At 26.8% G+C, this 27,438-nt stretch overlaps 4 protein-coding genes across 5 annotated transcripts; 3 read left to right on the top strand and 1 right to left on the bottom strand.

Moving 5' to 3' along the window:
* Window positions 1-303: 303 nt before the first annotated feature.
* LOC124424984 (DNA polymerase beta-like) lies at window positions 304-2,167 on the top strand. Its single transcript, XM_046964682.1, has 6 exons — window positions 304-525; window positions 713-912; window positions 979-1,139; window positions 1,227-1,521; window positions 1,585-1,780; window positions 1,848-2,167. Exons 1-6 carry the CDS (start codon window positions 459-461, stop codon window positions 1,940-1,942), a joined length of 1,014 nt encoding a protein of 337 aa, XP_046820638.1. The 5' UTR covers window positions 304-458; the 3' UTR covers window positions 1,943-2,167.
* On the bottom strand, window positions 2,091-5,513 carry LOC124424983 (heparan-alpha-glucosaminide N-acetyltransferase-like). 2 transcript variants are annotated; one of them, XM_046964680.1, is made up of 12 exons: window positions 5,353-5,513; window positions 4,947-5,130; window positions 4,750-4,862; window positions 4,541-4,647; window positions 4,318-4,433; window positions 4,091-4,188; window positions 3,901-4,008; window positions 3,582-3,834; window positions 3,211-3,490; window positions 3,011-3,135; window positions 2,682-2,865; window positions 2,091-2,581 (listed from the first exon to the last, which is right to left on the bottom strand). In XM_046964680.1, exons 2-12 carry the CDS (start codon window positions 5,085-5,087, stop codon window positions 2,403-2,405), a joined length of 1,704 nt encoding a protein of 567 aa, XP_046820636.1. In that variant the 5' UTR covers window positions 5,088-5,130; window positions 5,353-5,513; the 3' UTR covers window positions 2,091-2,402. The 2 variants fall into 2 exon arrangements, with proteins under 2 accessions (XP_046820636.1, XP_046820637.1); XM_046964681.1 differs by having other exon boundaries at window positions 5,451-5,475.
* A 12,414-nt stretch (window positions 5,514-17,927) lies between these two features.
* On the top strand, window positions 17,928-20,751 carry LOC124424715 (caspase-1-like). The gene is made up of 6 exons (XM_046964149.1): window positions 17,928-18,268; window positions 19,037-19,164; window positions 19,272-19,516; window positions 19,774-19,952; window positions 20,046-20,178; window positions 20,329-20,751. The coding sequence occupies exons 1-6, from the start codon at window positions 18,128-18,130 to the stop codon at window positions 20,568-20,570; spliced, it is 1,068 nt and encodes a 355-aa protein (XP_046820105.1). The 5' UTR covers window positions 17,928-18,127; the 3' UTR covers window positions 20,571-20,751.
* A 1,089-nt stretch (window positions 20,752-21,840) lies between these two features.
* On the top strand, window positions 21,841-27,241 carry LOC124424962 (heterogeneous nuclear ribonucleoprotein H2-like). Its single transcript, XM_046964636.1, has 9 exons — window positions 21,841-22,000; window positions 22,361-22,627; window positions 22,792-22,935; window positions 23,875-24,013; window positions 25,043-25,215; window positions 25,289-25,482; window positions 25,576-25,695; window positions 25,928-26,027; window positions 26,141-27,241. Exons 2-9 carry the CDS (start codon window positions 22,369-22,371, stop codon window positions 26,224-26,226), a joined length of 1,215 nt encoding a protein of 404 aa, XP_046820592.1. The 5' UTR covers window positions 21,841-22,000; window positions 22,361-22,368; the 3' UTR covers window positions 26,227-27,241.
* Window positions 27,242-27,438: the final 197 nt, after the last annotated feature.

Raw genomic sequence — 27,438 nt, 5'->3', positions numbered from 1 at the left:
CGTATACAATTATTTCTCTCGCTCTTTCTCATTATTTATAATTTATAATTAGAAAGTGTTAAATAAATATGTATGTTAACTTTCAATGTTAGCTGTGTAATCATTTTTTTTTCAATTATAAGATAAACATATTGTTTCATTTATTATATTTTTTTATTAACATTTAAACAATTTTTATTTTTATTTCTTATATTTATTGTACGCATTTTTTTATTATTAATTCTCTGATCATAAAAATTTAATATATACGTATATATATATATATATAGATTACATTAGATTATATGCGTCTGCGCATAATGAATGCGCATATGAATGAAAACATTTGACGTAATAATAAAGCCGGCTATTGAATTCGTATATTATTTTATCAAAATTAATTAGTTATAAACTATTAATAGTAATACATTTTACAGGTAATTAATGTGCTTCAATAACGTAAAATTTCTATAAATAAAATGGGGAAAAGAAAAGCACCTGATAATGCAGGAAACCCTAACCAAGATTTATGTGATTTTCTAATGGGTAAATATTAATTCGTACATTTATATAAAATATATATATATGTGTGTGTGTGTTTTATATAAAATATATATATATGTGTGTGTGTTTTATATATATATATATTTAATAACCAGATATTTTCATTGCAAATACATATAAGCTATACAAAAATTTAAATATGTATATATATCATATAATTTATTTATAGAACTTGCAAATTATGAAAAAAATGTTAGTAAGAATATTTACAAATACAATGCTTATCGTAAAGCAGTCGGTAGTTTAAGTACTTTAACCGACAGAGTCAAAAGCGGAGAAGAAGCTAGAAAGTTGCCAGGAATTGGAGAAAAAATTGCTAAAAAGATAGATGAATTTCTTAAAACTGGAAAACTACGCAAATTGGAAGAAGTAAATAAATTGCAATATATATCTATTATATCATTAATATTAATGTTAATCATCATTTTATTGTAGATTAATAAGAATGATAATAACGTTGCAATCAATCTCTTAACTCGTGTTTCTGGTATTGGACCTGCAAAAGCAAAAGAATTAGTGGATGATGGTATTAAAAGTTTAAACGATTTAAGAAAACATCAAGACAAATTAAATCACCACCAAAGACTTGGTTTAAAGTATTAATGATAAACTTTACAATTGTCATTTATTATATCGATATTTATCATTATTATGAAAAATATTAATTACATTTTCTTTTCCAGGTATTTTGATGATTTTGAGAAAAAAATACCTAGAACAGAAATAACTGAAATCGAACAAATATTAAAGAAATATATTTATGAATTGAATAAAGAATATATTATTACTATATGTGGAAGTTATAGACGTGGTAAAGAAGCAAGTGGAGATATTGATGTATTAATAACTCATCCAAATTATATTTCTGAGGAAAAAGAATTGAAAAAGAAGAATGATATACTTAAAAATATCGTTGAATATCTTGAAAAAAAACAGTTAATTACAGATACAATTTCTCTTGGGCCAACAAAATTTATGGTACACAACCTTTCATTTTGATAAGTTTAGTAATGATTTCTTAATTTAAAATTTTATTCATAGGGCGTGTGTCGTATACCAAATGATAAAAGTAAGTTATTCAGACGACTGGATATAAGATTGGTACTATATGATCAATATTATTGTGCTATACTTCATTTTACGGGCAGCGATCTTTTTAATAAAAATATTAGGGCTCATGCATTAGAAAAGAAATATACATTAAATGAATATACATTAAAACGACTTACAACAGAAGGTACTTATAAATAAAATTTTTTAAATTGTATGCAATAACAAAATTTTAATGACTATCTATATTTTAGGTGTTCCAGGAGAAGCTGAAAAAATCACATGTGAAGAAGATATTTTTAAAATATTGGGACTTCCTTATAAAGAACCAAAGAATCGAAATCTTTAAACTCTTTTATTCTATATATATGTCAAAATTTATTTTGAAAAATGCATTAATATTTTAATATTTATAGTAAGAAGTTTGAATATGTACATAAGTCTTAAATTTTAAATCTAAAGGGAAATACTTTTTGAATCAATAATCAAGGATCGTATAAAATTAATGATATTTATTTGTAAAAATAGCATGTAACTATAATAAAACCAAATATTATTATTTATTAAACTGTAACAAATATTCATTATCTCTTCTCCATGTTATGTGTAATTAGTATTCTCTCTGTATCTTATTATAATAACACTTACATTGCTTTATTCAATAATAATACAGTTTAATTGTTTATTATTAATTGGAAAATAGCAATAATCCAATGAATATCAAAAGAATTAATTTTTTTTCGAATACATAAAAAGTTAATGTAAGTAAATAATTATCTTAATACCTATATTACGTTCCTTTCAGAAATTTAGACTGTAATTACAATATCCTTTTTATAAAGTATATATGAAATAAATAACCATAATGTTGTTGTCCACAGATTTATAACAAGTTGAGTAGAATGTGTTGGATAATTTTCTTTCCATGACCAAGGAAATAATCCCATTGTAACAGTATGTCCAATATAAAGAAATATTGAATTAGCTCCTGTACAACAAAATTTTATATACATATGCTCGGAAATGCATTTAAATTAAAAGAATACTAATGGTTACAATTATAAATATATTTTGTATTATTTACAGACCTGCATATATGAATGGTGCTCCAGTCCAAAATTGCTTATAGTCAATTAAGTAATACAATATAGCAAATAAAAGAAAAGCAAAGCTGCATGTTGTCAATACAAACGAAATTGTCATCATTTTTTTGCTAAGTGGTATTATACCATCTTCTTTACTAAAGTCGCATAACACTCCAGCAATAATACCCTAAATTAATATAATCACATAATATGTATCTTTTTTACTTATACACTTTTTTTTGTTAATATATCAAATGAGTTAAATAGAATTTTGCATAAATTTTTATACATATATGTATGTATTTATTACATAACATAGAAAAATAATTTACCATAATCAATGACCACAACAACCATCTTAAGATCTTTGAACTACATTGATAATAATATAGTAAAATTTTGCCTGCATGGATCCCCAAATAGACGATAAATATGGCTGATATAGTATTCATAATTCCTAGAAAATATTACATTAAACATGTATAATATATATATTGAAGAAAATGTATGTTTAAAACTAATAATAACATGCCTTCAGGATCATGCTGTAATATAACTCCATACACAGGATTTTTTGTCTGAGAGTACATGTGATTACCAAAGACATATCTGTCTATATAACCAGCTGCACCACCAGTACAATTTATGTACTTTTTGAAAGTATCATATCCCCCTGGTCCTAAATACCCTTTTGGACAATTTGGGACTGGCAAGAGAAAAGTTATTAAAGTGTGAGCAGCAACAATAGTTAAAATGATTAACCACTGAATCCAATTCTGTAGAATATCTCCTAAAATAAAGAATCGTTCAAACTGCAACAATCAATTTAGCAATATTATTTTCTCACTCTTTTTAAAGTCTTTTTAAATAAAAAGTTTATTTAAATAAATAAAAGAAACGAACCTGTATATGCGATTTCATAAATATTGTCTCTATCACAGCGCAGACAAAATAGGAAATTGCTAAAAGTTGTAGAACACCAGGAAAACGGAGATCTTGTAAATATTCACTTTTTTGACTATTAATCATTAAACCAAAAAATATTAATATCAGTGATCTGGTAAAATTACGTAAAATTATTTTTGATCGTGAAGATGTATTGCGAAGCTCTGCTCTTTTTGATATTGCTATTGTCAAACCCATTATCCATGCAAACCTGCGATATAATCTTATAATATATCTGATTTAATCACATAAAAAAAATTAATTAATAATAATTTACCAAGGAAGCACTAAGTCAGCAACAGTAAGGCCAAACCAAGCACTATGATTGAAAAATACATACTTTCCTCCTCCATTATTAACAAATATCATTAACAGTATAGCAATACTAGAACAGAAGATGAATATTTTATTATAAAGATACAAAAATATTATATATAAAATTTATTTAACTTTAGAAACAGAATTACCCTCGAAACGTATCAATTGATTGGATCCTTGTACTTAACCGAGTTATATTCATTGCTGCTGGAATTGGACTTTCAGATTCTTGTAATCTTGTTAAATCCTTTATAATAACACATTTGAAAAGATAATATAAGATTATCATTTAAAAGATAATATGTTATTAGAAAAATAATAAATTTAATAACTATTTAGATATCTTATTATGATTATCTGAATTTTATGTACTTACATCATGGATGAACGTTGTATTTTGCCAAAAATAATATTTTATAGCTCTCACAATTACTTTTCCTATTTGCATTATAATTATTGATATAATTAATATCATTAATGCTGCTAGTAATGCTGGAAAATAAAATCGTAATCAAATTATATACTATAATTTTAATTATAGTATAGAAATAATGTATTAGAAACATTTTTTTATGACAAAGTAAAGATATATAGCTTACGAAAATAAGCATCAGATGGTTCATTAATTATATAAACATTTGAACATATTTTTTCAGCAGAGAGATTCCATCCATAACTTCCATGTTCTTTAAATGCATATGTTGTGCTACATGGAAATTTATAAACATAATTATATACTTAGTGAAGAATTTAATGAAAACATCTGACTATATTTATGTACACATATGTGTATATATTTTTTACTTACTGACACCACTCATAATGATTACTCATATAATACATATGAAGTGGATATTTTGTAGACACTAATAATGTTGTATTACTTTCTGCAGATAAATTGGTTGTTGGTATCCCACGACACTACGTAGAATAAATAACGTAAGTATTATTTTGCATATATATAGATATTTAAATTATAACATTTGCTTTATTGTAAATACATACCAATCTACATTCAGAAAAGGTAGAATAGAATGTAAGATTATGTTTATATTTATTTATAATACTAAAACATGCTTGATCAATTCCAAGTGATGCATTCGGATTTAAACAAATATTAGTTGCTTGTTTCATGATAGAAGCCATATTTTGTTTTATGCATTTGATATTAACACATTACTTTTTCTAACTGTAAAAACCAAATAGGTATCGTCATTAAAATAACATATACACATATTATATTTAGATTTTAATAAATATTACTTTTATATAAATTTTGAATATATATTACCAAACAAAATTGTATAAATAACTTACTATCAAGAGAATCATAACAATTTGATAACTAACATTCAATATAAAAACTATTATAAAGAAAAATCTTGCATTATATTGTTATTATTTATATTACCTGCTAATTAATAGCATCCAATATTTTATTGTTTTAAGCAAATAATTGTGAGTATTAAATAATTATGATACTTAAATATTAAAATGACAATTACGCACTAATTAAGGATGTTCATCACCTTTCACTTGAAATCTGTGTGACTTCAGCGACAATTACGGACAAAATATGAACTACAAGTGCAACCGGAGAACGATGTTCTAATTATGCATCTACTATATCGGCGTATAAGCTTATGTTGGTTTACCCTCTTATAATGGCAAGCAATTTCTAGGATATTATTTTAGAATTTTGTTAAGTCTAATTTTATCTGTATTTTTTGTAATACGATTAATAATGTAAAATGAGAGTACTTTAATTTTTAGAATGATATGAAAAAAGAAAAAAAAACATTTTGGAAATGCATGAAGACATGTGGTCATATATTATGCTCGATAGTACTTACGGTATAATATATATTTACATATGATCTAATCTAGTCTAAGTCTAAAATTCTATATATTGCAAATAATATCGACTCAAATTTCATTTTGTGGAAGTTCCTGCATATGAAGATCCATATCGTATCTACGATTAAATTTCCGAAAAAATTTACTCGTGGTTATTCAATGCTTTTATATTGATTAATTACAACCGATCATTCGTGCCGATTTGGATCTTTTATCCACGACATGATTGAATGATCGGAGGGACTTAAAAATTCATTTACTATTTAAGTAGTTCTGCAATGGCTCAAAAACACTTATTCGCGATTTAGGTCGAAATAAAAAATGGTAGCTGGTTGAAAATGAGATAGATTAACATTGAAATTGTTTAAATAATTCTAAAATTATCAAAATTATAATTTATTTAAGTTTAGTTGTATGGAAAGAGAGAATTTCGATGGTTACTCTTCAAAAGGCAAAAGAAAACTATTTCGATATTCGTTAAAGTCAATCTATCGTTCACTTTTATCGATATTATGTATAACCAATAACTCTTAGATCAAAATTAAAATGTATTTAATATTAAGTTAAAATTATTTTATATTTTATGCGTATTACGAGCAATGTAATATTAATGCGAATCTATTATTGTTTAAATATTGATCTATTGTATTCCGTATTCATTATTCATTGTTTAAATAATTACAAAATTATAGAAAGTAAAAGTTATTTAAATTTTTTTTCGTATTTTTTAATTATATTTCTATAGCTATCTAATTTTAATGATTAATTTTGTTAGTTTGGACTAACATAGTATCCATTTAAGTAGTTTTTAAATTCTTATATCATATTTTTAATGTTTCCATATTTTTGTATAATAGATCGAAAAATTACATGCTTCGTGGGAGTGGGGAGGCTATTGCACAAGTGGCGTACTGCGCATGCGCCTGGATCCATTTAGGCTTCTTGCTATTGGTGATTCCGCCATTTAGAATTATTTCGTCGTATTAGTCACAGCACGCCTTCGTCGTCTCGTTAATTACAGGTCATTAATATATTCTTTTTTAAAGTATATCTTTATTTTATATATCAATCGATTTCCCAAAATGCGATTTCCACGCATATATATTCGCAAATCGTGACATCGTCTTGTTTAAAAAATATCCGCGAAAATATTATCGACGTTTTGGCTTCTCCTTTGGAGTTATGACGTCATATTTATTTCTCGAATTTTCCAGTTTTATTTTTGAGATATCGATACTTTTCTTGTCCTTTAATGGTGCTCTAATTAATATTTCTTCTTTAATTAATCATGTTCGATTGTATTTCGATTGTATATATATATATATATACACACACACACACACACATAGATATCTTTCTTACGGACAGATACAAATATCGATAAATCTTGCTCGCATATATAATCGCATACAATTAATTTTTTACTCTATATCGATATAATATTTTTCAATTTTCCGAGTAGCATAAAAACTATGAAAACTACGTAGTACAATAGAAATAATGTTTGAAACGTAATTGTCTTGCACGCATACGTAAGTTTATGTTTTTAAATAAATATGGCTCTTAATAGAATGTGTGTGTGTGAGAGAGAGAAAGAGAGAGAGAGAGAGAGAGAGAGAGAGAGAGAGAGCGAGAGAGAGAGAGAGAGAGAGAGGGAGAGAGAGAGAAAGAAAGATAGTATTAAGATATAGATAATAGCTTTAAATTTCCCGCTCTAATAATGTCTACGAATTTCCAGTCTTTGGCAATTATAAAAACAAAAATTAATAGCGATGTATGTATTTGTATATATATTATTCAGAGAATTTAGAAAGTACATACCAGCAAAAGCAGATGTAAACTGTAAACTATCGTCAAAGGACGATCGAGAACCTTGACTCGACCTTCTTGTTTGTTCTTACTAATGTATCACGCATTTCTAGTTTGGATACGCAGCATTTCAGACGTGTTTAGACCTGCTCTCGCTTCGTTAATTCTAGTCCGTCTAGCTTTTCATTTATATTATATAGAATGTTTCATAAGTTTGATTTAATCATTTATGAATTATTAATCTTATTTTATATCATATTAGACTTCAATATATGTAGGATTTATGTGTTGAATAAGCAGATTTACACATCATATACATTTTATATACGTTACACATATTTATTCATGAATTTAATTAATTTTATTCTATATTAATAATACTCTTGGATTTTTATAAATGAATTTTTATAAATTTATAAATGGATCTCCATACGCAGCAACCTCCATGTGGTGAGATCCGGAAATCGGTATTGCGAATGTTTACATATTTTATATTATGCAACGTACGCACTGCCGGGCCAATGGCTGACGTTCGGTGCATTAGATAATATTTTTGATAAAATTTTAATTCATTAAAAATTTTGTTAGCAAATTTTACATTGTATTTAAATTGAATTAACATTGAATTTAAAGAATATTAAGAAGCACCGAGTACGATAAAAATTTAATTAAAATATAATAAAAGTTACATTAAAATAGAATAAAATTTCAAGATACGTTTAATCGTTTAATTAATATTATGAAATATTATAATGTTAATGTTATCATTCCTTGTCTAGTTTTACTTTAATGCTATATCTATTCTGATTTATAGATATCCATGCAATTAGTATATTTCTGTGAAGGTATCCCTATCGCGATCATATCCATTTTTAAAAGATAGATACAACGCGATTTTGATCGTTTGCTTTTATATATTCATTTATTTTAATATAGTTTACAAAGTTTTGCCGTTACATCTTTTGAATGGTTTCTTTTTTCTTTTTGTTATTATTGCATACAAAAGATGTAATACAAGTTCATAATTTTAGTTCATGTAATTTGAATAATATGATATATAATATTTAATATTTTATAGTTAATATATAATATTTAATACGATATAAATTGTAGAAGTAAACGCCACAGCTTGCTTTAACAATTTTTCTTTAACAGGTCTTCAAAGTTGTTGATCGCGCGCAATGCGATCATAGAGTCAGTGCTTGTGCGAAATGATCTTTTTTTTTTGCAATCGAATAGATTGCTTTAAAATTAAAATAAAATAAAAGCGCGAATTAGAGTCAGTGTTGTTCGCCGATTAGAATTTTTCGGTCGCGTTAGTAAATCGGAAAACAAGAATTTATGTCATATTCTTGTTAAAACTATTTGTTCGCCGTGTTGTTAGAATCATTAACACACTTTCGGCCAATTCGGTGGAAGAGGATTGCGTTGCGATAAATATTGTTATGGTCGAAAGTGTGAATTTAATAATTCTTCCTCTTCATCTTTATCAACGAATATAAAGCTTCGTCTGGATACAATCACATGTAAATATATTTCTTTATTCTAATCATTATTTCTCGTTCATTGATTAAATCATATTTTTTTAATCATTTTTATTCATTGAACATATTCCTTTATAATGGAACATATAATTAAATTTCTTTTGCGATTCTTTTTAATTACAGATTAATCAACGATTCAACGTTTCATCGATTCAACAATAATTTCAACCAACTTCACGACATCATTCGACCAACGTCGAGGGGGACGAGTGTTTTGGAGCCATCGCAGAACTTCTTAAGCAGTAAGTGAAAAATTTAAAGTTCCTCTGGTGCCCATCATGCCGAGGATGAAAGGTCCATATCGGTACGGGTTACTGGTTGTATTCGTTGATGTCCCATTGTCCAAAACGAGCAAAAGTGTCCGTGATTAAGATCTTCGATTTTATTCACGAGTGGTTCCCTATATGTGTAGTTAGCTCTTTTCTTGTGAATTTTTTATTATTATTATATAGATGTCAGGCTAGGGTCTTCTTGTTTCAAAGTCGTTTAATTAACAGTGCTATTAATTAGCACTTTTTTTCTCTCTTCGTCTTTGCTCGCGATATTAGTAATGAAATCGGGCATTTATTTACCCGATTTCGTCCAAATAAAGCATATAACGTGGTCTACGTTACATGCATTGCTTCGTACTTAGTCTATTTAATCGCGATTTACTTCGATATTTCGATATATTGATATACCAAAAAATGAACAAGAAGACAAACCCCTTCCGCGACGGATAGATTCTGTCAGGCAAGTGGTGGATCATAATCTCGTTCTTTCATTAGAACAGCCATTTGATGAAAGGAATCGTCCGAGGTTGTTTTTTATATAAATTAAATATTTCAATAAATTAAATATTTCAATAAATTAAATTTTTCAATAAATTAAATATTTCAATAAATTAAATTTTTCAATAAATATTCTCTCATTATCCAATTTCATAACCGCATAATGTGTATGTATATATACGAGATATATGCATATTTCATACCTACATGTCAACACAGCTCTACCGCGGGTCGCTCAAAGGCCCTTATGCGGTGTGCAATGTAATAGAGTTGTATAAGGTTTTTTGCAACTCTAATTTTACCACGACGTGGTAACTATTATAATTATTATTATCATCATTAACTCCCTCCCCCTCTTCCTCCTTTTGTTTGAGTCCTTGCTAATAAGGTAAGCAATGAGACTCGTAGAGTCACAGCCCGTTTAGGCCTAGTTTATAAGTTAATCATTTTTTAGTTCAGGATTTTCAGCACTAATTATACTAATACCCGTTTCTCCCCCCCATGCTTTCTGCGTTCTCATCTATGCGTTTGCCCAGGTGTTACTCGTATGGGTGAGAAACGGTCTGCGTGGGTTTAGTTTTAATTTTTTTCCTTTTGGCGGCTGTCATTGTGCTGGTGATTGCACGGTGTACCTTGCACTTGTATGTGCGTTTTAGGTGGTGCATTGTACATCGTTTCGCGATAATTTTTTACTTAATAATAAATATCTTATTATATTAATATCGTTTTGCATAGTTGCCGCATTTTTCTGTGGAAAATTTGAAATACTCGTATATATTACTAGTATTCATGTATATACTAGTATGTACTAGTATTTTTGCATTAGACATATATGCAATAATCATTAGCCGTGGCAGTCGATTTCAGCAATTGGTACGTACTCCTAATACATTAGAACAATACGCGTTTGAACTGGGGTGTCGGAGGTGCCCCGGGGCATACTCTCTAGTGTAGGCTTTTGCACCCTGGTGGAATGTGAGAGAACCGTGGAGTGTATGTGTTGGTGTGAATGCTTTGCACTTTTTAAATATAGGTAATAGGCAGGCAGGTAGCATATCTTTTCTGAGTGAATGTCATAATTTATTTTAAATAAGTAGGTAGGGACCGGAAGACTTTGGATCCGATTCTCACTTAGGAGTGGGAAGTCCCGTCTCTGGGGATTTGTGAAGTTTCAGCAAATTTTACAATCATTCAGCATGACTGAATTATTTTTTATTCCCTTTTTTTTCTTTTTTTTTTTTTCTTCTTTTTTGCTGACACTTTACATCGCGCGATATATCAGTATAAAACAGTTCGAAAAACTTTGCACTCAATGAGAACATTAGATTCCATATCTTTTGAACTTAGCAAAGGATTTTGAACTCGTTCGATACTTAGTTATAAATTAACGCTTGCACTTCGCGATTCTTGAAATATTTACGAATCTACATATTTTTTTTTTTGATCCTGAAATTTCATAACTGCATAATGTGTATGTATATATACGAGATATATACATATTTCATACCTACATGTCAACACAGCTCTACCGCGGGTCGCTCAAAGGCCCTTATGCGGTGTACAATGTAATAGAGTTGTATAAGATATTTTGCAACTCTACTTTTACCACAATGTGGTAACTATTATGATATGATCATCATCATCATCAAACTTCTCCTCCTCCTCCTCCGTTTGTGTGAGCCTTTGCTCAAATTAGAATCTACTTACATACTTAAAACATTACAAAATACTGGAAACATTACAATGCTCGTGGTTTTAACTTTTTACCAAAACTTTTTTCATCTTTTAAGTGCAAGCAGTTAATCTTAGTTTTTAATAGGTTCAACGATTAAAATGAATATCATGTTTGCTGGAGCATTCGATTAAATGTGCCTGTGTAATTGTGCACGATTGGTGGATTCTTTGAGTCCATTGATTGTCCACAGGCTAGGATAGCTTTACGGGTTAATTCAAATATTTATATATGAATCTTTTATTTTTTTTCTAGTGTTTTTTTTTTTAATTAAATAAATAAATGAATAAATAAATAAAGATCATTAGAAAATCGAGACGCACCCAGGTAGAGTAGAAAACGCAGTTGAGAATACGTGTTGAGATTCGTCAGTGTCGTTTGGGGTGATTCATTTGTGAATTTTGCCATACCTCAGTGGTTATATTATTTAGAAGAAATCGATACTTTACGTCGCAAGCACTTACCGCTCGTTAGGTTAAGTAATAAAAAAAAAAAAAAAAACAAAAAAAAAACAGCCAATGCGTTGTTTACTTCCCAACTCCCTTTAGCTTGCGACTATTGCGTCTCGTTCAATGCGTGCGTTAACACGAGTGGTTTGAGCCTTGTTGCGTAAGGTGAGATGATCAGGTCGGAATTAGGTCGGTTTAGATTAGGGACGATTTCATTCTTATAATATAATCCACTGCGGCATGTCAATTTTTGCGGGTGCGTTGTTTCAAACGGTAGGGCGTTTTTTGATGCGTAAACTTATCTTGCGTCGCACGTAGGGAATGCTCCAATGCAATGATTAGGGCACGAAGCAAGAAGAGGCTTTATGCCGAAGAGGCCCCCACAAATTGTGGCTCAAGAGGGCAACTATCGACTACAAGTCATTTTTCAAAGATAGTCGGAATGTCGAACTCTTCGTTAATGGCTTGTGGTCTTATCAAAGTTACATTTACCCTTTTACCACGTTGACACTTATGCTCGTAGTAGTTTGTTCCTGGATGGAGATGATGGACCATTCCATCTCCTTACTACAGTGTGCCGCACTCGCGTACGTGAAAAATTAGGATCTTTGCAATTAGAGTCAAGCTTTTGCAGTTAATTAATTAATAGAGTCTTTTTAATTTTTTCTTAAGTAAAATCGAGTCATTGAATTTTTTCAGAGTAGAGTCAATTTTTTACTTGAACTATAGTCGAGTCATTGAATTTTTTCAGAGTAGAGTCAATTTTTCATTTTGGATAATAGTCGAGTCCTCTGCATTTTTCTTTCTTTTTTAATTAAAGTTGAGTTCTTTCTCTTTTCATTTAGAATTAAAGTCGAGTCATTGCACTTTTCTTTTTAAATTAAAGTAGATTCATTGAATTTTTAAAGTTCTAAAGTAGAGTCTTTTCTTAAAGTAGATTTTCAGTTAGAAAAATAGAGTCACGCTCGTTAAATATTGTGTGGACATCCGTGGCCTGCAGCAACATTGCACTCAGGAGTGCACCTGGATACCCAAGCATGTTGATTTTTAATTCAGAATAATCATATATTTTTTTTCCCTTTCTTTTCATAACTGCATAATTTGTATGTATATATACGAGATATATACATATTTCATACCTACATGTCAACACAGCTCTACCGCGGGTCGCTCAAAGACCCTTATGCGGTAAATAACACAGGATTGTAAAAACATTTTTACAATTTCCTAGTTTTACCACGAGTTGTAAAATGACTCATATGTGGTAACTATCATCATCATCATTATCATATTTATTATCCTTTTGTAGTCTAATTATCCTGATTATTCTAATTATTATGATTATTATGATTATTATGATTAAAAATCTACAAGACTTGATGTACACATCGAAAAAGGACATGCATGCATTCAGAAATGCAGATGAATATAATATAGGGAGGATATACATTTCTCATTCAAAATGATCAAAAATGAATGGATGAATGCACTGATGAGGATAATTTATGAAACATAAATATTTTCGGTCTCTGATGATATATTTATTTTTCAATACATTAAACTCGTTTGACTATAAATAGAGAAAAGTTCATATTATTTTATATATAGTAATTGACTGATATTTAAATGGTGCAAATGAACGAAACAAATTTTGAATCATTTTAATAAGAAATATATAAGTCTTATTAGATGAATGAAATAACATAAATGGCAGCCAGCACTCAGGAGTGCATATTGACATATATCAAGGGTATACATTTTTATTCCAAAATTATCAACAAATAAATATGAAATGAGAAAACTACTAAGTATATATGAAAGAGAGAAAGAGAGAGAGAGAGAGAGAGAGAGAGAGAGAGAGAAAGAGAAAGGGAGAGATTATTTTTATTATATATATACATATATGAAAATTTCATACGAAATGCTAAGAAGATATAATGAACGATATAAAGATTATTAATAAATGTTTATACATATGGGAATGAAATATAATTATTGTTTGGAATAAAAATGCGTAAGTCTTGGTATATAAATGAAACGATTGAAATGGCTTGCCTGCACTCAGGAGTGCATATGATAGGTTCACAGTAAGTACATACCTGTATTCAAAAATGCAGATGAACATATTATAGTAAGGATATACATTTCTCATTCAGAAAAATCAAAAGTATATCAAGGAAAATGCACTTGTATATAATATAATAAATTAAAGAATATGATAAATAAATATTAAAATTTTCTAGTCTTATAATATTATTGTAAAGAAACGAAATTTATCTAATAATAAATCAAGAATATTTTATACTTTTCCTAATACAATGATATATTTATATTTAAATAGAATAGATATAAATAAAAAGAAAATTTAAATCATTCTGATTAGAAATGTATAAATCTTGCTAAGCGAGCGATATGATACAAAAATAACAGCCTTGCACTCAGGAGTGCATAAATTATGTCAAGGATATACATTTTTATTCCAAATTATTTAAATTATCAAATCAAAAAGAATTCCTAGATATATAAAAAATTATATTTTTATTTTATATAAACATATGTGTGTATATATATATATATATATGAAAGATTCATAAGAAATATGAAGCAGAAATAGTGAATGATATGATATAAATAATACAATGATTTTTTATTATATATTTATGCTTAATTAAAGAAATTATTTTTTGGAATAAAACTGCATAAGTCTTGATATATAAATAAAACGAATAAAAAGGCTGTCCTACACTCAGGAGTGTAGACGAAAATAATTCAGAATAGGGACAGGTATGCATTCAGGAATGCACCTGAGAATACTCAAGCATGTAGATTTTTATTTCAGAATAATTTTGACTTTTTTTATATGATTATTACTCAGTAATAATTCTATAAACGAGTTATAAAACGACTCATATGTTGTAAACCATCATCATCATCATCTGTTCTAATATTCTAATTATTCTGATTAAAAATCTATAAGACTTGATGTAGTTAGAGAAATTAGGATCTGTTATAGCAAGCAGTGGCGATGAAATAAATTCATATAATAAATTCATAAGAATAATATGCAAGAATATATTAAAACCAAATTGTCTCTAATAAATATAATATTTTTATATTTAATCGTATTTTTCTGTTTCATTACTATTTCATATAAATATATATACAAAGTACATAATTCTAAAATTGCGAAATTGTATTATTATATTTTTTATAATTTAATAAATAAGAAAGTATCTTATATATATATAAACGATGTAATATGTACATCTGATTTGATGTAACTGCTTACTTCGCGTTAATATAAACGTAATAATATAATATATATGTAATCTATCGATTAAACATAGATCTGATCTCGTTATGGATATGTTTATGGCGATATACGAAATTGTGTATGCATTTTGTAATACGACATAAGGTGCAATATATTTTAGCTCTTTTTTTTTTTTAACGCGACTTAATTCTTAAATATTATGAAATATTCATAATTTTTTTTCCTATTTTCATAACGTGTCTTGAATAATTTACAATATGTATTTGTAATTGTATTAAACAATTAACAATTTATTATATAATTCTTTTTTTTATATATATTTCTCAACATTTGTATAATATTCATACATAATTTTATATCTTTATTTAAATGTAAAACATGTTTTCTAATGCATCGAAAATTCGACATATTCAGTGCTATTTTTCGTTGCCATTTTAATAGTTTTTTCTTTTTTTCTTTTTTCTCACCATTACAATTTATGGCTAAATATATGTATATAAAATTTTTTTTTTATTAATCTATCAAAATTGTGAAAATGTTTGCCCATGAATTGTAAATACAATTTTATCTTTTCGCACGTATCCTTTTATATAGTTTTTTTGTTACAGAGAGGTGTCATTTTCACGTTCCAGGGTTAAATATTGTAAAATATCCCTTTATATATCAGTGAGTATTAACAATAATGTCAAAAGTAATATTTCAAAATTTGTCATACTATGGTAATATATGACAAAAAAATAAATTGATAAAGATTCTGAATGCATTATATAAAATAGATGTGTGTTTCAGATCTTTCAGATGCTCTAATTGATAAAAGTCAAAGAAAAATAATAATGTGGAGATTTAATTGATTATTGAGGATTTGAATGAAGAATTATAAAAAATAAAAAGCAGCGGAAGATGAATTATTTGAAAATTTTTTTTCTTATTTATTTAAAAAATATTCAAAAAAATTTTAATCAATCTAGATAGAGTCGATTTCTGTTTCAGGAAACATCATCTAAATTGTCAAGATTCAATTCTACCTCTTCGTTGGTTGTTCTTTCCGTGTGTGAGATAGTGTGTTCGTATCAATATATGTTTTATTTTCAGAAAGTAATAAAATTATAAATTTCTTATGATTACAGATTGTTTCTTCATTACATAAAATTTAGAATGCTTTTTGTTTAATTATAAAATATTTTTGATGTTTTATGTTTACAGGTGACTGAATGCTGATTTATTATATGAAATTTGTTCATTACTTCGATTGCTTTTTGTTTAATTATGAAATGCTTTTGATGTTTTATGTTAAGATGATGATTGCTGATTTACAATATAAAATTCTTGTATTATTTTAATTGCTTCTTGTTTAATTATAAAATGTTTTTGATGTTTTATGTTTAATTATAAAATGTTTTTAATGTTTACAGGTAACTGTGAACAACTAAATGCTGATTTATTATATGAAATTCGAATATTATTTCTATTTCTTCTTGTTTCATTATAAAATGTATTTGTTAATATTTTATGTTTACAGATAACTGCTGATTTATTATATGAAATTCGCATATTATTTTGATTGTTTACTTACGAAATGATTTAGGTGTTTTATATTTACAGGTAGCTATATTGTTTACATAATACGAAGAAATTATGTATAGACTTATATGTTAGATAGTAATATAATATACATAATGCAACAAAAGAAAAACAAATTGGCCGATTATTAATCTTACAAAAGATTAAACTATTTTTGTTGTGTTATAGCTGATAAGACGGTATTATTGTAATATTATATATATTCATTATAAAATAATATTAAACAAAATGCATAATTTTTATATAAGGTATATTTATGGTAAGCACTCCATTCTATTTTTGATTTCAGCATAATGGACATTCACGTTAGTTTAATGGGAATAGAATTCCATATGAAGGGCTCTATTCTTTACCGGGTAGGTAGATCGATATCAAACGGATTCATAAATTTTTGTCTAATCATGATTGTTTAGAAAAAAATTTTTAATTCGTTTCGCGATTGATTTTCTTTCTTTTTCCAAATTATAATAATTATTATTGAATATGTTATAATAATAATTTTATATAATTCCATATTGATTTTATATAATTCTAAAGCAATTGATATTAACAGTAGAGTCTTTAGCCCGTGGGTCTCCGTATGCAGCAACCTCCATGTGGTGAGACCTGGAAATCGATATTATTTGCGATATATAATTAATTCGATTAACGCAAATACTATCGAGCTAATGGCTGCATTTAAATTCAATAAAAATTTATTTTTTATGATGATTTTTCTTTCTATTTTTCTATATTGTCCATCCCTTTCTGTCTCAATATAGAAATATAGATACATTATTTTTTATTATTTAATGTATTGATTATTATATCTATTCTGAAATTATATACATATTTGCAATATAATATTTTTGATTAATATAAATTTCTATTATATGTACATATAAATTTTTTATATTTTAATCGTGGCAAATATTTCTATATAATAATTATTTTTAATATACAATGTATTATTTATTTAATTGAACAATTTTAGTTTTGATAAAACAAAGGATAAAACGTCGATAAAAGAGTAATGAGAAAAATCATTTTATGGCACAATGATGACTTATCGAAAAATGATAATTGCAAGGTTTAGATCGAAGATAACGAAAGTGATAAAATGGAAGTGTGATAAGGGATAGTGGACTATTCTTCAATGTTCTTTGTGGCACATTACTTGACTTAAACGTCATGTTTAATATTGTATTTTATATTGTTTTGCTAACATATTACTTGATGAAATATTTAATTGGAAAAAATACTTCTAATAAAATGTTTCGTTCCTTCTCAAATGATGAAAACGTATCAAAAGTCGACAGCATCGATACTGAGGTAAATAATTTGTAGTCTAAATAAGTAATATTAACTATTTCGAGATTTCAGTAAAAACTATTAATATGTATCGACTGTCCGTGTTAATTGTAAAAAATTAATATTTATGGTGAAATAAATATTATTATACGTCTATTGTGCTGATCGAGTATTATTCATGGATTTAAATTTTTGCTCTTGATTTTTCATAAATTTTTATTGAACTATATAGATGGAAGCTTTTAAATGTTTAAACTTTGTCTAGATAATAAATACATCAAATTATAAACAGACATAGTGCAATTCCTTTTATAGTAATTTATTTGGTAGCATATCCCGCATTATATCTTATCTATAATTTCTTCTGATAATCTTACGCATATTTATATATATATATATATATATATATATATATATATATATATATATATATATATATATATATGAATCACTCATTTGTCAAATTAATTAATTCGATAAAACAAAAAGAAAAAATATTTAATAAGGTTATATACATCGTATTATTATTTATTGTATATTTATTTAGTAATATGAAGTCTAATTATTAAAGAAATGTATTTTAAATATAGAAAGTTAACTATTACTCAGGTATTTTGACACTACATACATATATACATATATACATACATAATATATATGTATATATATATTTATTTCTTATTGCATATTTTATAATAAAGCTTCTGGAATTTTGCAGTCAATTATATATTATTACATAATGGATATATTTTGCTAATAAAAATTGATTTTTTCATCACCTTTTTATAGGTAAGAATTGATGCAGATGTACAATTTGTACATAAAAATGATAATAAAAGTCCGAATTTTATTTCAACTTCAAGATCAAATGACGTAGTCGATGCTATTGAATTTAGAACCAGCAATAATCACTATAAGTAATTATCTTAATTTTTTATTTTTTTTTCTAAAATCCTTTTATATTAACATATAAAAATTGTTAATTAACTGAATATAATCTCATTATTAAATCTTATTATTTAAGATTTCCGAATATATCTCGTACTCCTATAGTTGGTGCACATGATTTTTTATACAATATGAATTATGATAATCGTGGAAAATGTGTGATTTTTAATCATGCTATCTTCGAAGACAAAAATTTAAATGAACGAAAAGGTACAGATATTGATACAACGAGAATAAAAGATGTCTTTACGCAGCTTGGTTTTGAAGTTTTGATATATGATAATTTAACCTACGTGGAAGTAAAAGATATAATATCTAAACGTACGTATATTCTTCTTCATTTTAATATTTGTAATTCTAAAAAAATACGCCGCATGTCGCATGTTTTCCCTTTCAAAATATTTATCCTGAAATTTGTTTGCATGGATATTTTTTCTGATATAGATCTAATATACACAGTATTAATTAATCCATAAAATTAAATTTGTTGAAATTGTGACATGTGAGATTTTCCCTTACACATTGCTCATACAATCTATGATAAATAAAAAAGTCTTTTGTCTTTTTTTTTTTTTTAGTAAGTAATGAAGATCATTCTAAAAATGATTGCATTTGTATTTTTGTATTGACCCATGGTACTTCAAATGATTTATTATATTCGAAAGATGTTGCGTACAGTACTTCATATATTTGGAAACCTTTTAGCGCTGACTTATGTACATCACTTGCGGGTAAACCAAAGCTGTTCTTTTTTCAGGTTACAAATCATTTTAATTTCACTATTTAAGATTGAAGTATCTGCTATTGCTCATTGTTCTTTTTTTGTTCTCACATATGATACTTTTTTCAGGCATGTAGAGGTAATAATGCGCAAGAGCCATTTGAATTACGATGTAATGCAGATATTAACGTTACAGATTCGTCTACATCCTATAAAATTCCTATACATGCTGATTTTTTAATCGCACATAGTACGATAAAAGGTAATCGAGTGAATTATTCTATATATATCTTAAATTTTAATGAAATTCTTTATGTTATAATATATTATTTATAATATATTATACATATATTATTATGAGATATATATATATATATATATATTTTTTTTTTTGCTCTACCTCTTCCTATAGGTTCTTATTCCTTTAGAAACGAAAAATATGGTTCATGTTACATCCAATATCTTTGTGATACTTTAGAACAATATGCGAACACTAAAGATCTTCTCAGTATATTAACTATAACTGCACGAAAAGTGGCCATTGAATTCATTTCGCACAATAATGAAAATTTGGAAAATCACAATAAAAAACAAATTCCTTCGATGACATCAATGCTCATTCGAGATCTTTATTTGAAACCTAAAAAAAAATAAACGACAAATTAGAATCTAAGGAAATAAAATTATTCGAACGAAATAGATTTTTATTCGTTCAATGGAAAAATCTATTGATGAAATTTCTCATCCTAGAGTTTTTCATAAAAACAAGAATGTTTTCTTTTTGTTATTTACAAATTTAAGTAGCTAATAAAATTCAAAGAGAGAAATGCCACTAATAAAAGAAGGACAAATATATATATAAATAAGAATTGTGTTATTAAAATATAAATATATAGTTATATGATATATGAATATTAAAGATAAAGATATTAATAAGAAGAAAGTATATTTATAAAGTATAATTTTAATTTTTTTATTTTTATTAATTTTTTGTACGACAATAACAACTTAGATTCTACTATACTATTTATATTTATATATTCATTATTATTTTATCTTTGTTATTTTATATATTATAGAATAACGAAATGTAAAATGCTCATATAATTATTTATTTCTTCATACAAATATCTTATTAATAATTTCTTGATATAGAAAAAATCGAACAAATAAAAATGCTATAAAATTATAATGTAAAATTTCATGTAAAACTATTAAAACTATTAAATTTCATGTAAAAACTATATATATATATATATATATATATATATATTATTTATACTGTGCCTCTTCTTTGAAAATATGATATCATCGATTCATTTCTATGATAACGGATCAATGTCGTATGATATAAAATAAGAATCTTAGGACAATCGGTGAAATTTATATAATTACTTATCTATAAACAATTCTTAATTTTTAAATAATAATAAAAAAGAAAAAATTGTATTATTTATTTAAGTTATAAAGTTTATCTAGAGATTAATAAAAAAGAATTATTTACTCAGGGTCCTTATGATTCTATATACAACCCTGAGTAAGACAGAGAGAGATGATGGTTCTTTTTATTTTAAGCTTTTATAACTATATTTATAAGACGCACTACTATCTTATATTTCGATTCAAAAAATATTGTAGATATTGTAGATATTATACGATACTTTTAGTTATGTTGACACTAACGTAGTAATCGATCGTAGTATATCTTGACATAATCAATTCATATAAGTGTTATTTTTGCCGCCTTTAACTTAAGTAAATTATTAGTAATTATTATCTATTTTTGGAAAGGAAATCAAATTGCAACAATAATACAAAGAAAATTTAAAATTTAAATGCAACTTAAACTTGCATGATGTTTCCATGAAAGAAATATGTGTATGCATATATATATGTAAGCGGTTTGCATGGGAACGAAGTTTTAGGGAAGCCATTTAGGAGAGCGCCATTTTGTCAGTTGATGTCGTCGTTGTGAAATTTGTGGTAGTAGTATAAAACATCTGCCGAAATTGTCCTTGAATTTTCGTCATTATACTTTATTACTTTTAATCAGAAAGTTTTGGCTTCTCATAAACAGAAATAAAGTAAGATTTACAATGTTCTTATTTATTTAATACTAGATTACCGTAGAACATATCGCAATTTGGGGCGTCTCATAAGATTATTGCTGTATAGTTCATTTTTGTCATGAAATCTTTATTTTACATATCACAAAATTAATAATATCAAGATAATACTTTTAGAAACATGATTTTCTAAACTATAGTGTAAGATTAGATTTATGTCTGTTCTATATAGTTATCTAATAAAGTGTTAGAATAATTGGTTAGAATAATATATATAAACAATAAGTATAACAAATAAATGTTTAGAAATAATCTAATTCTTAGCAAACTAGGAACACACACTGATTATATTCAATATATTTTTATTATAATTTTAAGTATAAAACATGTCAAATGGTGGTGGAGATCACGACGACGAGGGATACGTTGTTAAAATGCGTGGACTTCCATGGTCTACAACTGTTGATGAGATTATGAAATTTTTTGGTGATTGTTCTATCACTAATGGAAAAGATGGAGTACATATGACTATGTCACGGGAGGGAAGACCTAGCGGAGAAGCTTATGTAGAAATGGACACTCCAGAAGACATTGAAAAAGCTTGTAAAAGGGATAGAGATCATATGGGACATCGATATATTGAAGGTATATGTAATACCGTATATAATAATTTATGAAGTTATTTTTTTATATAGCTTCTATTATTTAGTACATATACTGTACTATATACGCACATACTATGTACTTTATTATATTCATAATAAAAAAATTATTCTTTGATTAACTTCTATTTTATATTACTTTTATAGTTTTTAAAGCAAAAAGAGGTGAAATGGAATGGGTAATCAAACGAAGTGGCTTAAATTTAGAAAATGCAATGGATGATGGCTGTGTCAGATTGCGTGGACTACCATTTGGTTGTTCTAAAGAAGAAATAGCACAATTTTTCTCAGGTATTTATCATATCCTATCTACATATTAATATACTTTGTTTTTCTTGTTCATGATTGACAGTTTTTACTAAGTACTATATGCTTTGAGTTCAAAAAATTGTCTAGCACATATTTCTTTCTTTAACTTTAAATAGTCTCATTTCTGTTAGGGCACATATTGCTGAACATAAATCATAATATTATTATAATTCTGAATCACAGGGACTAAATGCTTTTGATGGTTCCACTATATAATATTTTTATTGTAATTGTCAATAAAATGTAGCAGTACCAAAAATATATGTGTGTGTGCATGTGTTAACAATATGCAGTGAAATAAATGATAAAAGAAATATTTTTATTTCTGATTAAATTTTGAATTAAATATATGAAAATTTTTATACTATATTATTTTTTATCAATACTACATAATACATTGTAATTATAAATGAATAACATTATTAATAAAATTTATTTTATTGCAGCATAAATAATTATTAAGTAATAAATAGATTTTCAGCATAATTTATTAAGATCATATTTAAAAATATATTCATTATATTTGCAGAGATTTTTGTTAGTTCAATATTAATGAGTATAATTTACCAACCAATTAATTAATATATTCAAATTCTTATCCATCCCAAGCAGTGTCTCTGTGTTTCTACATATCATTACTATCCATTTTATTTACATCATATCGTGAATTTTTTTTTTTAATTATGACGTATATTGATTCCATAACATAGCATTGAACTGCTGAGTTAAAATATAAAAGTTTTGCTTCTACTTCATCTTTGCTAGAAAGAATATGAAATTGGAGTAAGACAATTTAATAAATATCTGCAAAGGCTAAGTAAATTTGGCTTTATAAGGGTTTGATAAGTACATTGACTCGATACTTTAACTAATAATTGGGTGATACGCTACAATATCGATGTTTGATTATGTGTGGGTCAGGGTTGGAGATATTGCCGAACGGGATTTCACTACCGACAGACTACACGGGCCGCAGTACTGGGGAGGCTTACGTTCAATTTGTTAACAAAGATGTTGCGGAGCGCGCTCTGCAGAAACACAAGGAAAAGATAGGACACAGGTGGGGCACTGACGCTAGCTGGGTTTGGGTATATTTATGATTTTTCAATATCATTTTTATATGATCGTAGTATATGTAGGTATATACATTTTGTTAGTTAATAGCGGGAATCAGTTTTTAAATACAGAAGCAGTTTCTTTAAATTCACAACTTGTAGAAATTATTTTAATATATGACACAGTTTATTTCTATTCGCTCAATATTATGGTATATATCCTGGTAATGCAGAAAGTAACCATTGTGTAAAGAAACTGCCTCTTGGAGGGTAAAATCAAAATAAGGCTAAACATACGTAAGCAAAAGTACTGTTGGCCCAACTGAAACCTGTGGGTGGGTGCCGGGCGGGAAGTATCCCGTGACATCATCATCAAATCCCATGGGAGGTGGGTAGGGCCCCAGGATGGGTAGGCACTACAGAGGTAGTAAAGATCAATTTGGTACTTCTGTCTGATACAAACAATTGTACTTTTCTTACAAAGTACAAGATTATACATTTTTAAAATTCTTAAATAAGCCATAAGTATTTCTGTATTACTTCTTGTCTTTTTTTCTATTTTAATTATATAAAGAAATAGAATAAGAAAAAATTTAATTGAATAATTCATTTATAATAAACTCATCATAAGAAAATTCACTTTGTAAGAAGTGCGATTGCAAGTGTTGTTTGCCTGAAGACCTAGCATCACAAGGGCTAGGGTTGGCATAAATTCATCACAAAGCAATGTCATCGTGGGAGGGTGTCAACAGAAATTTAAAATAAATGTGGAGGTGTAGTATGCTTAGTTGTTTCATTACAACAAAGTTCTCGAAATATGAGGTTTTCTTTTTTTAATTTTTTCTCCTTATACAAAAGCACTACAGTTTTTGACTTATTGAAGGTATGAATTTGAACAAATAGTTTGCAAATATTAATTGTCTCTTTTTTGAAGTTATATACTTTTCAATGTTTAACTACATTATTATCAAGAAATAATAGTCCATCAATTTAATGCATAAAACATACTCATTAATACATTTAATTATTAACAGGTACATTGAAATCTTCCGGAGTAGTTTATCTGAAGTACGTGCTAGTATAGGACCAAAAATGCGTGGCGGCCCAATGGGTGGATTTAATCAGAGACCTACACCTTATGATCGTGGTGATCGTTTTGGGGGCATGAATCGTTTCAGTAATAATGGTAGAGGATCTAGAAATAGAGGTACTCATCAGTTTTAAGTAAATATTAAGAGAGCTATAATTATTTTTTTACTTTTACATACAATATATTGCAGATTTTGATAGTGGTCCTTGGGGAAGTGGAAATAATTTCAGTTCGCGTGGAAGTGGAATGGGTATGCGTGGTGGAATGGATATGAAAGGAGGAAATTTTAGAGGAAGTGGTGATAATTGGGGTAGCAATACTGGAGTTCATAGTATACATATGAGAGGTTTACCATTCAAAGCGACGGAGGATGATATAGCAGATGTAAATACATTGATATTATTATCAATTAAAAATTATCAATCAAAAAGTTATAATTAGAGTAATCTTTTGCTAATTATATATATGTAAATTTAGTTTTTCAGACCTGTTGTACCGATTAATGTTAAAATTCTCTTGGAAAATGGTGGACGTCCATCTGGTGAAGCAGATGTGGAATTTGAAACCCATGAAGAAGCAGTTAGAGCAATGTGCAAGGTGAACAAATCTTTAATTATGTATCATTTTATTCTTTAATTATATAATTTATTATGTATGAAAAATCAAGAAAGTTTATTAAAAGTTATCTAAAAGAATAATATAATAGCTTGAGAAAAGAATTTTGAATTATTCTGACTTAAAAAATTTTGATTCATGTACTGTTATAGATCAATTAATTATCCGATTTCTTATATTCATATAATATTTATATATTTCTTTATCCTTACAGGATAAAAGTCACATGTCTTACAGATATATTGAGTTATTCCTTAACTCTAGCAGTAGTTCTAGTGGAATGTCTTTGGGTGGTATTGGAAACTTTTGTGGAGGTATATAAATAGTTTTTTAAATTAATAATTATAAATATATAAAATTATGAAGGTTTTATATGCAAGATTGAATTTATTACATATGAAATTTTATTGTACATATCTGATTTTAGGTTTGGGTAATAACTTTAGGCCAGGATATTCTCCAAATAGAGGATTCAGCAGTCAATTAGGAGGTAGTAATTACAACAGTTTTTGAGATTCAATGCCAGGTTTCTTACGTTCTATACGAAGAAGGATATAAGATGATTTAAGGTTTAAAGAATCAATGTTCTAACTTGAGAAATATTGACGCATATGGAATTACCTTTTACAGATGATACTGAGCGTAGAAATTATATATTTTTTTTCTTTTATATATACATATATTTTAGGTTCATTGATTAAAATCTATAATGATAAAAAAATCTGATTATTAAACAAGTTGACAATTAATTAGATTTGATTGTAATAGATTTCATTGAGACATACAAACAATATGCGTTAAAATTCTTAGTGTATGATTTAATGATTTATTTTGTTTAAAGATTGTGCTGCATTTCTTTTCGCTCATTTGTTTAAATTTGTTTTAATTTTTTTTTGCTCTTTTTATAATTCATATCAGCAAAAAAATACATAAGCAAAGTGCCCTCTCTATTCATGAATGTTTTTTACGAAATATAGAAAACATGTTCAAAAATACATATTTAAAAAGTCACAGTTAATATTGAAAATATAATATTTTGTTTTATTAATTATTTCGCTTAAAAATAATTCAATATTAACAGATTTGTAATAAATATTCATTGCAACGATTTAGTGCAAATTTCATTAGGCACTTTGTTATTATATTTTGTATTTATTTTATATGAAATTATAAGAAAAAAAAAACCATTTAAATTCATACAATATAATATAAATTCTTATATTCATTATTTTATTAAATGATGTAATGGGAAGATCCGAATAGGTGATTTATATGCTATATGCACAAAATTGTATCTAAGATTAATAGCATCGTTTCATTGATTCAAAAAATATAATACTCTTTAGTTTTTGTTTACGATTACGAATGTCGCATGTAGATTGCGAATATGTTTATGTTCCTTTATAAATTCTACTTTGTATATGTGGAAATCGAGCCTATGCCATGTGTATGAAATAAAATAGTAATAATGAATGCCGAATGTGAACTGTGCTTTAAAAAGATAGTAAATAAAAACGTTATCTTCTTATTCAATCTTTTTATGATAATACCTACACTATATTTGCCAATGCATTCATTGCTAGATGTTTAATATATTTCTTTTTCATAAGTATTGATATCAAACACATAATTTCTCCTGTAGTAGTATTGTAACAATTGATTCATTATAATATTATTTTTATATACAATATAAAAAAAAAAAAATTCTAAGCATGGATAATAAAA

Source organism: Vespa crabro, chromosome 6 (genome assembly GCF_910589235.1).
Source record: "Vespa crabro chromosome 6, iyVesCrab1.2, whole genome shotgun sequence".
NCBI classification, from domain to species: Eukaryota; Metazoa; Arthropoda; class Insecta; order Hymenoptera; family Vespidae; genus Vespa; species Vespa crabro.
This window is presented reverse-complemented; position numbering and strand designations above follow the sequence as displayed.